At 34.6% G+C, this 13,090-nt stretch overlaps 2 protein-coding genes across 4 annotated transcripts in view; one reads left to right on the forward strand and one right to left on the reverse strand.

The window, feature by feature from the left end:
- The window catches only part of LOC106292180 (putative F-box protein At2g02030), a 10,876-nt gene extending 3,866 nt beyond the window's left edge, over positions 1–7,010 (forward strand). The window contains exon 2 of the mRNA XM_013727799.1: positions 6,964–7,010. Within this exon, the coding sequence (XP_013583253.1) occupies positions 6,964–7,010 (47 nt within the window). The remainder of the gene's footprint in view (positions 1–6,963) is intronic.
- A 976-nt stretch (positions 7,011–7,986) lies between these two features.
- Positions 7,987–12,801, reverse strand: LOC106294445. 3 transcript variants are annotated; one of them, XM_013729999.1, is made up of 7 exons: positions 12,557–12,801; positions 12,153–12,321; positions 11,964–12,069; positions 11,794–11,876; positions 11,484–11,709; positions 10,946–11,053; positions 7,987–10,841 (listed from the first exon to the last, which is right to left on the reverse strand). In XM_013729999.1, the coding sequence occupies exon 7, from the start codon at positions 9,848–9,850 to the stop codon at positions 8,207–8,209; it is 1,644 nt and encodes a 547-aa protein (XP_013585453.1). In that variant the 5' UTR covers positions 9,851–10,841; positions 10,946–11,053; positions 11,484–11,709; positions 11,794–11,876; positions 11,964–12,069; positions 12,153–12,321; positions 12,557–12,801; the 3' UTR covers positions 7,987–8,206. The 3 variants fall into 3 exon arrangements, with proteins under 3 accessions (XP_013585453.1, XP_013585454.1, XP_013585452.1); XM_013730000.1 differs by having other exon boundaries at positions 10,918–11,090; XM_013729998.1 differs by having other exon boundaries at positions 7,987–11,053.
- Between the last annotated feature and the right edge of the window lie 289 nt (positions 12,802–13,090).

Raw genomic sequence — 13,090 nt, forward strand, 5'->3', positions numbered from 1 at the left:
TTATTTTTTGTATTTTAAATATGTTTTCTATTTCAATTTTAATTTTATATTTTCGAATTTCAATTTAAAAAAATAAATTTATAATTTTTTTTTTAATTTTGGAAATATTCCGAGGAAGTTTATCCCTCGGAATATTCCGACGACATCTTCCTCGGAATTTCCGACGAACTTGTGGTCCTCGGAAATTCCGAGGAAATAGGGTTTCCTCGGAATTCCGTCGGAAATTTCCGAGGGATTTCCGAAGAAAGATGAATTTCCGAGGAGTTATTTCCGAGGACTTTTTTCGTCGGTATGTCGTCGGAATAGCGTTATTCCGACGACATACCGACGATTTTTCCCTCAGTATGCCGCTGTTTTCTTGTAGTGAGGAGTTTAATTAGGAAAATCATGGAAGTTGATCGCCAGTTGATGAGCTTTGATGCAGAGAAAGAAAACGGAGGATCGACACAATTATTTGCGGTTAACCCGCTAACCCGAACCAATCACCCGCAACCCGCTGGGGCTAGACTCGCTTGACCTGCAACTTCATAAATGTGGGAACTGAAATTCGCACTGTCGATTTCCGTTTAAATTAGGAAAGTAGGAGAACCCTAGTTTCCCAGAGGTCCCGGATATCTACTAATACCACACGCTAAGCAATCAGAATACGAGATAACAACGATAAAATATAAGAAATCGTAAAAAGAGAGCAAAGAGAAGTCTTATTCCGAATTTGTGTATGAGCGTTTACAACAAGGTATAAGCCTGGGCTCGAGAGCTATCGTTCTCTCACTTCCCCATCAAGAAAACCTTGTTGACTTTGATCTTGATGCTGACTCAACTGTTTATCATTTGTATTATTCTGGTTACTATGGCTTGGCTATTCCGTATTTTCCAAGTTTATTACTTGTTCATGGAACTTTCTAGCTCTCTTTTTTTTCTTGAACTATTTATATTCTTCAGTAACATTAAAATGTGTTTTTTTTTATATTCAAATTATGCAGTGAACACTTCTTATTTATGTTTTATTTATCATCAAGTTCTGCGATGAGCATTTCTTATTTTCTTGATATAGCTAAAAAAAATAACTTTATATAGTAAGCAAAGATTCCTCCACATTTCTTGATATAGCTCAAAAAACATGCATATTTACATTTAACACCTCTTAAGAGTTTAGAAGAAAAAAAATTTAATCTACAACTCTTTTAGATTTAAATGAATAAAAAGCAATTTCGAAAATTATCATAATTTTCTTCAAAAAATGTATTTCAATCTTAGAAATTCACATTTTACATAAAACTATTTTCATAGTTCTCTCAAGTTGATTAATAAATCCAACTTTTATGTTTTGGTATCCAAAAACATATTTTGCTTTTTAGCAAATATACATATCAATACAAGATATTCTTTGTGCCATCAAAACAGTCATTTTATATGGTTATTCTCAACCATATTGACTTTAGAAACTACAATTTACATGTTAGTTTCAGTCATATTGGTCTGAAAATTCTCATTGTTTTTGTATGGTTAATCTTTTTATAACTTGCATTTAAGCATTGATGAAATATAAATGTTTTGACCATTATCAACAACATCATATTCCTAATTGCAAATGATTCATATGTGGCAGACCTCTCCCAAACTTAAGTTGGGGCGTCGACTCACAAATCCAATTTCCATTCAAACAACATGATCCCTTAAGAACCAAAGTGTTGTTTATAACATTTGTTTATTTCACCATACATAAAAATTCAATATTTTTTATTCCAAAAAGAAAAAACTGAAACCAGAAATCAAAACGTTAGACATTATTGATTATTAAAGCAAACAAGTCAATGCATTAAAATTAAATGGACAAATAACGTTTTATTCTAATCATAGTTATGAGATAGAATATTTTTAATACTAAAAGCTCATGCAATCTTTTACAAACGTTAGAATGATCGTGAGAAATCAAGTCTAATATTTTAATCCTGTTATTCAAATATGACAACAAGGCAATTCAACCTTTGACAAATAACACAAAGCAATGAACTTTGATGCAGTTAACGACAAAGGTAAATAACAAAGATGCAGTAATCCAAAATTGACTAAAGCGAATCAGATAGCGATATCAAAACGAAAGAATTAAGCTATCAAAGAAGAGCTAATATAATCAATAGCTAATATTGTCTAATATCAATATGAATAAAGCTATAGCTGATAAACTCTGCAAGTCACAAGCGAGAGCCACAAGAATGCAGAAAAAATATTTTCGGAGAAAGAAAAAATATCTCAACAGTTCCAGCAAAATAAAACGTAAGCACATATATTGAAACTTTCACGTTAACACAGAGAATCATAGTAGCCGATCCAATCAAGCACCTTTTTACCAAAAAGAATCGATCAACCTGCTCTTAAAAAAACTTTTACAATAATCAGTCCGGTTAGTGCAAAGCAATAAACGGGTATTTTGAGTTAAGATTATATTAGGACCGTATTCTGTAAACTACGGAGAACTAAATATTAGAAAGAATAAAAATGATAAGATTATATTAAAGATTAAGAAAAGGATGATACAACTGCAGATACGAGATATTATCTCTTTCTTTAACTTAAAATACGTCCCGTAGTGCGACGGTTTGATAACGTAATGAGTCTCAAGATACAACTGCAAAAATCTTCTGATTTGCGTCACTCTATCAGAAGCCTGGCGAAACTAGTTTTGTGTATACTCTCAGACTCAAAAGAAAATCAAAGAGAAAGATAAAAAAAAAAGAAATATGGAGGATCGTATGTTTTCTGTGTCTCCGAATAAGTTAACACAAGTGCTCCTTTTATAACTTCAAAAAAGATGAACACGTTATGTCATTTATGGAGTCACTAACGTCATAATCCTAGCAATAAAGGAAATTTGATTTCCATGAGTAAAGATTCTAGACGTTAGCAAATTTAAGTCATAATGTTGTATTGACCAAATCAAAACCAACAATATACTTAATTGAGTTTATATTTTATATTTAACCAAATATATAGCTTTATAAGCTTTTCATGTCATTCACTTTGGACCTCCATTTCTCATTCAAAACAACTCCAATTTTGACTAACAAATACACTAACTCATAGTATTCATTCTTTATAAAGTTTTCATGCCATTCACTTTGGACCTCCATTTCTCATTCAAAACAACTCCAATTTTGACTAACAAATACACTAACTCATAGTATTCATGATGATGATTACATCGTGTCCAAATTTTGGTTCTTCCGACAGACATCTCCGTCGAAAAACCCATCAGAAAAATGGTCTACACCACTTTGTCAAAAACGAGTTCCAACAATCCCCCACATGAATAGAAATGACTCTATACACATGACTCAAGAAAAAAAGAAGGACTTTTGAGAGTATGAGCGAAAAATCCACTGCATGATGAGTTGGTAGCAATTTTTCAGCCTTGAACCAGTCATTGTTAATAGCTATCGGATTTACTCGAACGGGGGGTGGCCATGATGTCTTGAACCCCCCGGACTTTGGTGTAAACCGAGACAATAGCTATAACACAGCTTCATTCTCTCACAAAACTAAGTTCTCTATTGTGTTCATTTTGGCCGTGAACATTCTTGGTAATCATGAGTGAACTTGGAGAATATAACATTTCCTTCATTCTCCTAGAAACGCCTCCATTTCACAGTCACAAGGTGATTTGCCATTAGTTTTGTTTAGAGGAGTATCATGTACTACTCCATTCATATCTCAAAACAATGGACACAAATCATTAAAAACTAATGCTTATCCTATGTTCCTTACATGTAGCACTGTTTTATCATCCTAGGAACTGAGTATAGACCGAAGTCTTACAGTGCTTTGGGCAGATTTAGTTTGACTTAGTTGTCTCTTTGAACCTATTTCTTGGGATCTCCAGTCAGTTAGGTAGAATTACCGCCAAACCTCATCTTAATTCACAGGCTAACCCATTCCTCTTGATGATATACAATATGATCTCATGACACACCTTTAATAAAAGAATCATAGGTTGTCATCACAATGAACATAATCTTTTGAGATTAGTCGAGATCAATTGTCTAATGATTTTTGTCATCTTTTTCCAATTAACCATTTTTCACAAAACTCAATGTATAACACTTTTTTTTTTTTGAAAAAAATCATGTTGTGATAACTATCATGCACTATATTCATTTGGCCTCTTGCCAATAACTTTATATGGTAAGCAAAGATTCCTCCACATTTTTTGATATAGCTCAAAAAACATGCATATTTACATTTAACACCTCTTAATAAGAGGTTAGAAAGTTAATCTACAACTCTTTTAGATTTAAATGAATAAAAAGCAATTTCGAAAATTATCATAATTTTCTTTAAAAAATGTATTTCAATTTTAGAAATTCACATTTTACATAAAACTATTTTCATAGTTCTCTCAAGTTGATTAATAAATCCAACTTTTATGTTTTGGTATCCAAAAACATATTTTGCTTTTTTAGCAAATATACATATCAATACAAGATATTCTTTGTGCCATCAAAACAGTCATTTTATATGGTTATTCTCAACCATATTGACTTTAGAAACTACAATGTTTATAACATTTGTTTATTTCACCATACATAAAACTTCAATATTTTTCTTCTTTCATGGTTATTCCAAAAAGAAAAAACTGAAACCAGAAATCAAACGTTAGACATTATTGATTATTAAACCAAACAAGTCAATGCATTAAAATCAAATGGACAAATAACGTTTTATTCTAATCATAGTTATGAGATAGAATATTTTTAATACTAAAAGCTCATGCAATCTTTTACAAACGTTAGAATGATCGTGAGGAATCAAGTCTAATATTTTAATCCTGTTATTCAAATATGACAACAAGGCAATTCAACCTTTGACAAATAACACAAAGCAATGAACTTTGATGCAGTTAACGACAAAGGTAAATAACAAAGATGCAGTAATCCAAAGTTGACTAAAGCGAATCAGATAGCGATATCAAAACGAAAGAATTAGGCTATCAAAGAAGAGCTAATATAATCTATAGCTAATATAGTCTAATATGAATAAAGCTATAGCTGATAAACTCTGCAAGTCACAAGCGAGAGGAGAATGCAGAAAAAATATTTTCGGAGAAAGAAAAAATATCTCAACAGTTCCAGCAAAATAAAACGTAAGCACATATATTGAAACTTTCACGTTAACACAGAGAATCATAGGAGCCGATCCAATCAAGCACCTTTTTACCAAAAAGAATCGATCAACCTGCTCTTAAAAAAACTTTTACAATAATCAGTCCGGTTAGTGCAAAGCAATAAACGGGTATTTTGAGTTAAGACTGATAGGACCCTATTATGTAAACTACGGAGAACTGAATATTGCAAAGAATAAAAATGATAAGACTATACCAAAGATTAAGAAAAGGATGATACAACTGCAGAGGCGAGATATTATCTCTTTCTTTAACTCAAAATACGTTCCGTAGTGCGACGGTTTGATAACGTAATGAGTCCCAAGATACAACTGCAAAAATCTTCTGACTTGCGTCACTCTATCAGAAGCCTGACGAAACTAGTTTTGTGTATATTCTCAGACTCAAAAGAAAATCAAATATAAAGATAAAAAAGGAAATATGGAGGATTGTATGTTTTCTGTGTCTCCGAATAAGTTAACACAAGTGCTCCTTTTATAACTTCAAAAAAGATGAACACGTTATGTCATTTATGGAGTCACTAACGTCATAATCCTAGCAATAAAGGAAATTTGATTTCCATGAGTAAAGATTCTAGACGTTAGCAAATTTAAGTCATAATGTTGTATTGACCAAATCAAAACCAACAATATACTTAATTGAGTTTATATTTTATATTTAACCAAATATATAGCTTTATAAGCTTTTCATGTCATTCACTTTGGACCTCCATTTCTCATTCAAAACAACTCCGTTATATTTTATACTAGTGGTTTTCCGGCGCTAGGCGCCGGGCTTTTATAATATTATTTATTAATTGTTCTTATACAACATTTTAAATATATAGTTGATTGTTAATATACATTTTATTATAGATATATAAATTTAGATTTTTCCACCTTAGAAAATAAGATATTTATCAAAAGTACGTAGATATAATATATTTCACTTTCTACATCATTGGTCCCAAAAATTATTGTAAAGAAAGTGAATTTTAACTTATGCATAAATTAATTAACCATTTATAGAATAATATTTATAACCTTTTGTCTGAATTTATGTTACTTTGTCTGAATATTATGTTCATTTGACCCAAAAAAAAGATATGTTCTTACATTTTGAAAGGGATTACATATTGATAATGGATAGTCACATCTCATCAACTCACAATGATCTTAAGTAAAAAGTGAGCTTGTTTTCGTAAACTAAATCTCTAATTAAAGAAAAACCAAGCAAATATTTTAAATCAAAATATAATAACATACATAAGGGATCGAATATATTTCAATAAAGGCTGCCTTAAAGGTTAAAAGCGATAAAAAATATGTAGCATATTTTACTGATTCAGTTTGGGAAGAAACACCACAAAACATGCATAAGTGATCTAGTATATTCAAATATCAACAAATGGACACTTCCGAATTCTGACAAAAAAATGTGAAGCATATACTTTGCTTTATCCATTTGAAACATTTTTTTTGAAATCGTACACTTTTTCTATATATATAGCATATTAAAATCTTGGATGCTGATTGTAGTCATGAAAGGAATCTTAATTTTTCTAATTCCCTACATGTCTGTTGCTTTTTTGGTGTTAATGTTGATACTATGAAGAATGATTTGTTTCTTGTGGCTGAATATGAGATGGTCCTAATTTTGTTATTTGTTATATTTTATCACCTTCCTATGTTGTGTCCAAAAAAAAAAAAATCACCTTTCCTATGTAGGTTAGTTTTTAGGAATATAGTAATGCTCACTTTGCTTACTTGTGAGTATATGTGGTTAATCGTTGTTTCTTTGTGTAGGTGTGAAGAGGCTGCGTGATGTGTTGTCGTTGGCTGTTGAGAATTGACTTATATCTGTAATCCGATAAATTTGTTGTAAAGCTCCGTTTTAAGGATAGGCCTGACCGGCCGTTTATTCCCTGGGAGGAACGTTATTAGCGACGATTGTAAATATGTTGGAGGCATCAATGTAGTGGTCATGTCACTATGTGAGAGTCTGGTGATATGTGTGAATTCTGTTAGTGTGCTTTTTTCACTTGCTCACATATGTTCTCGTATAGTTTATTTAGCATTTGGAGCGACGTTGAGTAGATTTTATTTAGAAGCGAATCCTCACCTTAAGAGGGATGTCTCGTTAGGTTGCGTCTCGTTAGGTTGCTAGACTGATGATAAGATAATCAGTGGGGCTTGATTATACTTGATCTGAGCTTCTCCCTGTACTTGTGAATATTTATCAACTAATGTATGTTGCAGGTGGTTTCATTGCATTTTGGGCTCCACAAATTGTTTGAAACTTATAGATAGCATGAGGGGAATAATCAATGTCCTAAAAGAAACTTTGAGTCATTAGTACATCCAAGCATTTGGCAGGTGGGAGGAACTTATGAGAGTTGGTTCTTACGTACTGAGGCTGTAGGTTGTTGAATACTCGTTGTAGACAATATTAGCCACACCCTTTTGTGTCCGCTTTACCTTCTATCTCTTGACAAATTTTGTTTGTTTCTGTTTGGATGTTGCACATGAAGAGGCTAGTAACGTTGTCTTTCAGTCAAATGTGAACATTGTAGGACTTTTGGTTGTCCTTAGTTAATTAATTGTAACGTACGGAACTTAGAATGGGCTGAACTGTGAAGCTGGTGGAAAGAATTTAAAAACTTAACAAATGCTTTTAAAAATCACGGCACAAAGAGAAACTTAAAATTAATTTAGCTAAAGGTGAACAAATTGTATAAGTCAACCATGGGAGTGTACAATACAAATATTTAATTCCTGGTAACATCAAATACAGAGCTCTGATACAGTAAAACGTAACAGGGAAAGAAGAAGATGAACAGTAACTCGTATTGATTCGATCCAATGTATTACACAAAGAATCGCTCTCTCTCCTGCCAAGAGTTTACATGTAGAAACAACTCAAAAGCAAGGATGAGGAATCCATGGTGATTTTCTAGGAAAATCACCAAGAAAATACAGAGAATATGGATGAAGAAGATAACAAACTTTCTTGACTATTTTCGATGACTCTAACTTCTGTTTTCTCAAGCTATATCAACTCTAACTGCACCATCTTGATGATGTGTCGAGCTGACGTGTCACTATTAGCACCACCAATTTTCCTATAGCAAATCCTCCCTTTTTGAAAAACCTTGACCACAAGGTTTATCAACAACTTCCATGTCCACAATTGCAGCATAAAAGATGTGAAACGTTCGACAATCAGTGGCTCTAACTCTTTTGAAACCGTTGTGCACTCTAATAACCCTCCTGGATCAAAGGGCATGCTTGTAGTAACCCCCACACTTCTCTGAATATTATAAAACTGTTGCCATGACTTCGTGTGGTGCATTCCGAATTCAAATGCTACAATCACCTCTTCAGTTACTAGCAGGAACCACAAAACGTTTTGTGTTCTATTTTGCAGCAGGGAACTTCTTATTGCAAATGACTTCTGAATCAGGCTGTTCTGCCTCCACTGCTTTTCAAGTCTCATATAAGCAGCCTCCGTTACATCTCGTCTAAGAACAGAAAGACACTTCTTGTGCACCAAAAGTGTATTCTCCGCTTCATCAATGCTGCCATTTTCCATCACCAAAATCAAAACCCCAAAAGCTGAGATTGTGGTTCTTGTGGCCAATCTGTTTTTGAACTTAAACATCCAGTCCTTGCAAAGCAGTCTCTTCCATAACACTGAAAGACATAGCTTCTCCTCAAGTTTCTCATTAAGCTGAAGACTTTTTTCCTCTACTTCATGAAGATATCGAGCATTTTCACTGTCGCTAACTGACCCAGGGAATTCCATTGAAGCACTAACTGACCTAAGTAAGCTAAACACCAAGCTTGCTCTCCACATATTTTTCAAAACAGATCCCTCTTCATTCTGCAACTCAACAATATAACCTGAAACAGATTTGTGTTGATACGTGATGAACCATAATACAAAGTCAACCTGAGCCACAAGACTGAGCATCTCTAGCAAGCCTAGCCTAGCCAATCTCCAGTATGGGACCTTACTTCTTAGATGGTTCATCATCACAGACTCAAAACTCTGGTCTATATTTTTAACCATCAGAACGTACCAGACTTTATGTTGTAGAGTGCTAAACTTCTCTCCCATGAAACAGAAAAATTCAAGTGTGATCAGGTCACTCTCGATCCCCATGAACTCACACATAACTTTTCCATTGTAACTCAGCTTTATCTCTACTACATCTCTCCAAAATGCCTTGATGTTGTTTCTAAGTGAGCGAAGCCACGACCTCAGTTTGTACACGAACCATGACTGTTGTTGACTTCTCCAACGACCACAAGTGCTCATTTTCTCCAATGATGATCCCACATGATCAATAACACATAGACTGTTGGAAGTTTGGTGCTTTCCTCTCATAGATGTATAATGACCATTTTGTGGCAGGAATCTCCACAGATCCTCCATTTTATACTTAAATTTCCAGCTCTTGTGACACTTCAGTTGCTTCCTTATACAAACAACCCTCTGAAGCAAAAGATCAAACAAGTGGTGTGCAACTAGCTCAGCCTTAGCATCTTCTGATTTTTGAACCAATTCTTCCACCAAGTCAACATCCAAAACATATATTTGTTCTACCTTTGGAGATTTCCACTCATCAACTCTCTTGTTCTCAAACGATTGAATCTCATGCTTCGACACGGTATCAACGGTTGAGTCCATATCAAGGGATGAATACGTAAGACTCACTGGAACAGGTTCAGACTCACTTGGCTCCCCTGAATCTGTTGACTCTAATCTTCTTTAGTAAGGCTTGATTCCAGATTAGGATTCAATACCTGAATCGATTCGTTCTGTGGAATGATACGATGCTCGTCAAGCAATTTCGCCGGAACTGATGCAGACTCAACTTGTGACTCCGAAACAGAAGAAATAGGCATCCACATCTCTTGAATCGCATCGGCATTCCTAATCTTAAGTGACACTAGCCAATTATGTGTTGATATGTCCCTCTCCGTCTGCAATCTGATCCGTTCCGGATCGTCTCGTTCACCAAACATACGGATCAAGCTACTCTTTAGTTCATCCCAAGTTTCAAAATACTTGATTTCTTCTCGTTGATGAACAAAAGATTCTGCTTTACCTCCAAGAAAATACACAGCTAACGCCAATTTGTCCATATCCGAGTAGTCATCACGAGCAAATTGATCTTCCAATGTTGAAATCCATGGATTTGCAAGAAACACCTTCGAAGACTTGGAACTCAACGCCTGCCATTGATCCGAGGTTCGCCTGGGCTCTGATACCTTTGATACAGTAAAACGTAACAGGGAAAGAAGAAGATGAACAGTAACTCGTATTGATTCGATCCAATGTATTACACAAAGAATCGCTCTCTCTCCTGCCAAGAGGTTACATGTAGAAACAACTCAAAAGCAAGGATGAGGAATCCATGGTGATTTTCTAGGAAAATCACCAAGAAAATACAGAGAATATGGATGAAGAAGATAACAAACTTTCTTGACTATTTTCGATGACTCTAACTTCTGTTTTCTCAAGCTATATCAACTCTAACTGCACCATCTTGATGACGTGTCGAGCTGACGTGTCACTATTAGCACCACCACTTTTCCTATAGCAAGCTCATACAGACCCCTCTCTGAGTAAGTGGTGGAATGTGTTCAAGGGGTGTATGCTAGATCCCTGGATCAGACTGCAAACCATTTAGAAACAATGAAGCGTTAGCAAACAAAAATAATTTTGAAAACAGTTACAGAAAAGACAAATACAATGGAGAAGCAACTCCTCCTCATCTACCAGAACTATATCAATCTCCATAAGTTCTATTACTTTCTTCACATCCCGAGCTTCCCAGAAATAGAGAAGCCGTCTGACAACCGTCGTCCTAGACCGACCAGCCTTCAACTGAGAGAGAGGAAGTTGAGAATTGTCATTATGGTACCTGCTTTTAGAGATAGTTTGTAAAAAAAAGATTGATTGCGAGACGATTAAATCTTCAGGCTCCTCACATCTGGTTCGTATATATAATAAAATAAATGGGTCAAAAAACGCAGGAAAGCTGAAAAGTTGAGGAAGTGATGAGTAGCTTTAAGTGAATTCCACCATTTACACCCAATCATTCATCGCCGGAAAGTGGAGGAAAGGCACAGCTATGTGAAGCTTATACGAAACGACTAAGCTAAACTCAGAAACAAATTTGATTCTTAGGCTTGTTGACCTAATTCTCATTTATATCTCTCAACCATATGATAGAGAGTCTATTAGTGTTGACTGTTGAGCTACGCAGACAGTAAAAACTCTCAATGTTGGCCCAGATATGAAGTTGTTAACTTACAATGCAATGCCGACTGTATTTGTATTAGGCTTATGCAGACTGTCAAATTTCTCAACGTTGGCCCACAGATGGATTGATATGGTTTCAAGAAGACCTTTTGAAATAGAGATCAAACAACAAACCTCTGTTATTGAAAATAATAAGAGAAGAATGAGGTCTGGAGACAAGTGGTAGAGACTCTGATGCCGCTAAGAATCAAGTGAGGGTGAGTTGTTGATGGAAGCAACTGCATTTTAGGCATGTTCCAATTTTAATGGTCTCAACAACACCTCTCGGCCAATGATCTATCTATTAGGACAAAGAAAAATACCTGATATTGTAGCCACGGTTCTGTTATTTACAGATTAATGGCCATCTTCTTTGCTAAAAGTTGTGCATACATGTCGCCAGAGGCTGTAAAATTTTCATCATCATAAGATTATGTTCTTATGCAAAACAACAACCAAAACATACTGAGAAGCGTCTTCTTATGACACATACCTGTTAATATTGATGATAAATTTCAAAGTGAGTAGAGTTGGAGAGCTGTGGCAATACATAATTAACTAAATTTCATGGGTTTTGATCTTGTGCATCCATAAGTAAACTGCAGATCAGAAGATATAAGTGTTGACATATAATAACCGAAACCAAATTTCACTTATAGACAAACACTTATATAGTACTTACTTAGAGAAACCGTTTTCTATCCACATTTTTCTTGCTTCTTTAGAAACTTTGGCTCCAAGTCTCCAACTTTTGGGGCTTTAATAATTTTGTTTTCAAGGGCAACATTATTCATTACTTTGGCCTTAGCTGTCAAAAATATTTCTTCTACCATATCAGATGTAGATGATTCCTCCATTTTTTTCAATTAGAACATTTTGTTAGAATCATAAGATTTATAAAACTAAGACTAAGTGAAACTGCACAGGTTGGAACTTTCTTTAATATTAATCTAAGCGTTACAAACTCTTTCAGGAGATGCAGTTTTGGCTGATGAGAGCTCGTTTATGATGCAGTTTTTTTGAATGAAAAGTAATTATTGAAAACAATTAGATATGGTCAAAATCAAGGAACTGGTCTGTAGCTACCAGAAACGTAGGAGACGCCCATCTGAAAACAACGTACGGACTTCAAATCACAAAGAAGGATATGGGTTGACACCATGGTTGCAGGTTGTGTTTGTAAGGAAGAAATAGGATTGAATCTTGTGAAGGAGTGGAAACGGGATTATCAATGGAACCTGGAAAAGGGTTAACTAAAACTTACGTAGTGTGAGAGCTTGATGATAGGAAATGCTGTAACCTAATGTCAAGCTTTATGAGAACTGGGATTTATGAGAACTGAGAAGACGCAGACTATCGAAGAAAGAGAGTTATGTTAATGGGTTTCGCATATCATTTGAGAGGTTGGGCTTGTTAATCTATCAGTAACTTATGTAGCCCAGGTTTTTATTTCGTTCAACAAAATGGTAAGCTTGGTGTAGAGTGACGACACGTGTCTCTATTTGCTCATCCCTCTTTGTCGACGTGGACGCCTGTGGAGAGAGAAAAGTGAGTTTTATTATTATATAGATAGATACTTATTAATTCTAAACGTAGCATAAAATCCTCGATTTTTGCTAT

The sequence above is a fragment of the Brassica oleracea genome, chromosome C5 (genome assembly GCF_000695525.1).
Source record: "Brassica oleracea var. oleracea cultivar TO1000 chromosome C5, BOL, whole genome shotgun sequence".
NCBI lineage: Eukaryota > Viridiplantae > Streptophyta > Magnoliopsida > Brassicales > Brassicaceae > Brassica > Brassica oleracea.